At 53.5% G+C, this 4,333-nt stretch overlaps 1 protein-coding gene across 1 annotated transcript; it reads left to right on the top strand.

Moving 5' to 3' along the window:
• Window positions 1-2,289: 2,289 nt before the first annotated feature.
• LOC123098910 (transcription factor BHLH3) lies at window positions 2,290-4,095 on the top strand. Its single transcript, XM_044520988.1, has 4 exons — window positions 2,290-3,096; window positions 3,225-3,401; window positions 3,479-3,649; window positions 3,767-4,095. Exons 1-4 carry the CDS (start codon window positions 2,485-2,487, stop codon window positions 3,851-3,853), a joined length of 1,047 nt encoding a protein of 348 aa, XP_044376923.1. The 5' UTR covers window positions 2,290-2,484; the 3' UTR covers window positions 3,854-4,095.
• The last annotated feature ends 238 nt before the right edge of the window (window positions 4,096-4,333 follow it).

Here is a 4,333-nt window from a genome sequence, read left to right as displayed (position 1 = left end):
CCAGCAAAAGTTATGCTTCCAGCAAAAAATATGAATCATCGCCGCGGGGACATAACAAAAAGAATCACCGCTTCCAGCAAAAAAATTGTTGGTTCCAGCAATGATGGATCGCCGCCGTGGCCGTCGCAACACGGTTGTCGCCGGTTCCAGCATTAGTTTTGCCGGTTGCAACTCCACCGGCCTACAGTTGTAGCTGCACCGAACTACGGTTGCAGCTCCGCCACGCTAGTGTAGCAGCATCTTCGCCGGCGAATCGCATCGGTGCATGGCGGTGGCCGCTCGCTTGTAGCCCGTCGTCGCCTCCCCAAAAACAGGGGGCTCTGCTGCTTGCAGCACCCCCGCCCGCCGTCCCCTACCTAGAAAAAGAGGGCAACAGCAGCAGGTGTTGTCGCAGCATTCGAGGGCGACGACGTGCGCACCATGGCGACGAGCTCACCTGGGTGACCCATGGTGACGCTAGCAGCGCAACTCCCCCTTTGCAGCAGCTCTGAAGGGTGTCGCGCGGGCACTCTCAATAGCCCTCTGTAACATGGGGGTAGGGGAGGGAGGAGTAGAGAGAGGAAGGAGATGAGCAAGGTCACGGCTGCCGCTCCCATGGCTGGCGATGGATAAGGAAAGGAGAAAGAGAGATGCGAGGGGGAGATAAGGATGGGATGGTGCTGGGCGGTGCTAGGACCCACAAAACGAGTGGCCAGGAGCGTACAGCGCAGGAACGACCGGCCCGAACGTTCCGCCGGCGCGCCGCACACAAACATTAACCAATAATAATGCAGATGCGTGCAGGCCCGGTTGATCGGTCGATCGGCAACCAATAATTCTGGTCCGTAGTGCGTGCGCATTGTTTTCGTTTGTCTCCATGCACGAGTCATGATCGATCCGAAAGCTCATCAAGATGATCAAGGACTAGTTAAGTAGTACCCCCTAAATCTGCCAGACAACGAGACCCACACGATCCAGTCGATCTTTCAGGACTCATCACTCACGCAACCGGGCGGTATATGATTAACCGATCGATCGAGCTAATATTCGCGCCGGCCGGTTGCGTCGCCAGCGCAGCGATCACCACGGCAGCAGGCCTGACCCGCCCGGTCGAGACGGCCACGCGGCTAGCAAAGCAGCTCCGATCGACGGCGAAAACGATCCTAGTAGCTCTGTCACGGTGGCCGAGCTGCCAAAACGGCAAAGGAAGCTCTATCTTTTTTTCATGGTAATACGAGTATCATTTATATCACAAGGATTATAGTACAAGTCACGTATATACCGACTTATAAAACTGAAAAGACAGCATAACGTTAGCCTTTGCGCACAGAAACACAAGCCAAGAAATAAAATTACAAACAAGACTGAAGAATCCTCTGAGCTTAACACCAACGCCCATCACCTGCCTCTAGCATCACCATCGCAGCCATCAAAGGAGAAAATAACGGATCACCTCCGCATCCGAGCTCGACGTGGCTCCATCACTGATATGCAACTTTCCGGACCTCCAAAGTGGCTCGCCAACAAAGGCGAAGCCATTGCCGTTGAACGACTCAGACCGGGGCAACACCCCGGACACCTCATCGAACTCCAGATCTGGCACCCCCGCCCAACTAAGACGTCGGAGCAGGAAACCATACCTGCCTGCCACGAAACCACAAACCCAGATCCACCATCTTCCAGATGCTGTCAATGAGGACCACAATCTGCATCCGTTCCTAGACTACATCCCAAGCTCCACGCTGGCGCATGAGCAAACGCCGTCGCAGCGGTGAAGCCCGAGGACACAGGTCCACCACGACGATGCCGCCGCCATCCCACCATCCTTGTTTGAACAGTCTGGTTTTCCCATCACAAAAGCGGATCGCCTTGTTGGGGAAGGATTTGAAGATTTATTTGTCGGCGCCGCCATCGCCACCGCCGAAGCCAATGACGATAAACAACCCTCTAATGTCTAAAACAATTCACACACGTGGATCCGGCGACCCCCCCGGCACTGGCGACCGAGGTCGTCATTCTTTCATTAAATAAACAAGAACAAGTTTCGTCATTAAACAAGAACAAGATCCCTGATTAGCCCGTGCCAACTCGCCCTCCCAAAGAGTTAAAATAATGGGGAGATTCCATTCCATTCTCAGGGTAGCTTCGCCATTTTCTGCCTGATCAACCCGGTGCAGCCAGCCAGCCGTGACCACACCAGAGATCAGCGACTAGCCAGTTGATGCCAAGGAATAATTGTCGCTTGGGTTTGTCACACCGTATTTAACTCCCAGGTTGCTTCCTTCCGTGATCCCCCTCCTGCCCCAGCCCTACACTGCCATTGGACTCTAGCTAGCTGCAAGTTGGCCGTGTCGTGTTCTTGTGGACCTGTGGCAGTGCTACTGCTACTGCCGTGTTGCTTGCAGCTAGCTGGGAGTATAAGCGTGAGGAGTTTGCGCAAGCTAGCTGGGATAGAAATTAAGGGAAGCAGGCATATTCTATTGCTGGGAGTAGAACTTGGGCGGCATGGATCAGCTTGACGAGCAATCGTTCCTGGACGAGCTCATGTCGCTGCGCCGGGAGGAGGCGCCGTCGCCGGCTCCGTGGCAGGCGTATCCGGGCAGCGGCATGATGACGACGAGCGACCTCCTCTTCTACGGCGGCGAGGGCACCACCGAGGCGAGCAGCGGCATGGACTTTGCCGGGCCGTTTCAGCAGCCCATGGCGCCACCGCCGGCCACATCTCCGCACCGGCCGCACGAGAAGTTCAACTTCGACTGCCTCAGCGAAGTATGCAACCCTTACGGCAGCTGCGTCGGCGGCGTACCTAAGCCTGGGGTCGTCCACGCGGCTGGCCAGGCGTATGCCCTCCAGGATGCCATGGCGCAGAACGGCACGAGTGGCGGCAAGCTGCATCACGGTGGTGGCAGGTCGTCGTCGTCCCCGGCGCCGTTCGTGTTCGCAGGTGTCGCCGGGGAGAGCTCGGAGATGACCAGGGGCGCCTTCTCCGGCGCCCACGCTAGAAGCAAGCTCAACGGTGGCACTACGTCCAAGAACCTCATGGCGGAAAGGCGGCGCCGGAAGCGTCTCAACGACCGCCTCTCCATGCTCCGCTCCATCGTGCCCAAGATTACCAAGGTGTGTGACAACTCGCAACTCGCATTGTCCTGTGATCTAATTAGTTAATTAACCTAGATAGTGATTTATAATGTGAGTTGTGGACCTTAGTTAACATCTTTAGATCAAATCAATCGATCAATCTGCAGATGGATAGGACCTCGATCCTCGGGGACACCATAGACTACGTGAATGAGCTAACCGAGCGGATCCAAACCCTCGAGGAGGAGATCGGCGCCACGCCGGAGGATCTGAACCTGCTGAACACCACGAAGAATTTCTCCAGCGGTAGCAGTGAGGAGATGCCGATGAGGAATTCCACCAAGGTACACACTTCTCGCAGGCAACTGATCAAATTACAGGATGCAGACATAAAGTCTGAACTAAATTTTTATCCATACAGTTTGTCATCGAGAAGCAGGGCGACGGTGGAACGAGGATCGACATCTGCTGCGCCACAAGCCCCGGCGTGCTGATCTCGACGGTGAGCGCGCTGGAGGTGTTGGGGCTGGAGATCGAACAGTGCGTCGTCAGCTGCTTCGGCGACTTCGCCATGCAGGCATCCTGCTCACAAGTAAGGAATTAATCGTGTGCTGATATCGGCGGCAAAATTTTCCATTGATTTCTTGGCCCAGTACATATTTTTTGCAATATTATAATTCGATGCGTGGTGTGTGTGGTGTATATATAGGAGGAAGGGAGGAGCCGTGTGACAAGAACCGACGAGATCAAGCAGGCATTGTTCACGAGTGCAGGCTATGGAGGAAGGTGTCTGTAGTAGTAGTTGTAATTTTGTAATATTCGTCTGTGAGTTCTCTGTTGAATAGTAGTGGTTATGTAAAAAAAATTGAATAGTAGTACTATCTAAAGTTCAGCTGTTTGTGACCAGATTGTAATAGTTGGGTGTGTGTCCGTGAGTATAATGCATGCATGTATGTATCATTGTATGGAGTGGAGTATTGGGATTTGGCCGACATGAAAAGATACCAATCTGTTGTTGCATTTGGTTCGGCACTGTTACAGGTTTTTGTTTCTTGTGTATGTTTAGCTGTTTCCTGACAACAATTGTTCATCAAGTTTTGTCCTGGGCTATACGAACACAGTGGTCAAGGATTGGGTACACATATGGGCACACATGAACAAGCCCTGACAAGTAGCTCTCGTACTGTATACACAGTGGTCCGTTGATTCCTTCCATGTTTGGAGAATTGTGTGACCGTGCTGTGTCCATTTTACACCACTAGTAACATTCTGACTT

The sequence above is a fragment of the Triticum aestivum genome, chromosome 4D (assembly GCF_018294505.1).
Source record: "Triticum aestivum cultivar Chinese Spring chromosome 4D, IWGSC CS RefSeq v2.1, whole genome shotgun sequence".
NCBI classification, from domain to species: domain Eukaryota; kingdom Viridiplantae; phylum Streptophyta; class Magnoliopsida; order Poales; family Poaceae; genus Triticum; species Triticum aestivum.
This window is presented reverse-complemented; position numbering and strand designations above follow the sequence as displayed.

Coding starts and splice junctions, on each gene's coding strand:
- LOC123098910 (XM_044520988.1), top strand. CDS start 2,485: ATGGATCAGCTTGACGAGCAATCGTTCCTGGACGAGCTCATGTCGCTG. Junction 3,402..3,478: donor CGATGAGGAATTCCACCAAG/GTACACACTTCT, acceptor TTATCCATACAG/TTTGTCATCGAGAAGCAGGG. Junction 3,650..3,766: donor TGCAGGCATCCTGCTCACAA/GTAAGGAATTAA, acceptor GTGTATATATAG/GAGGAAGGGAGGAGCCGTGT.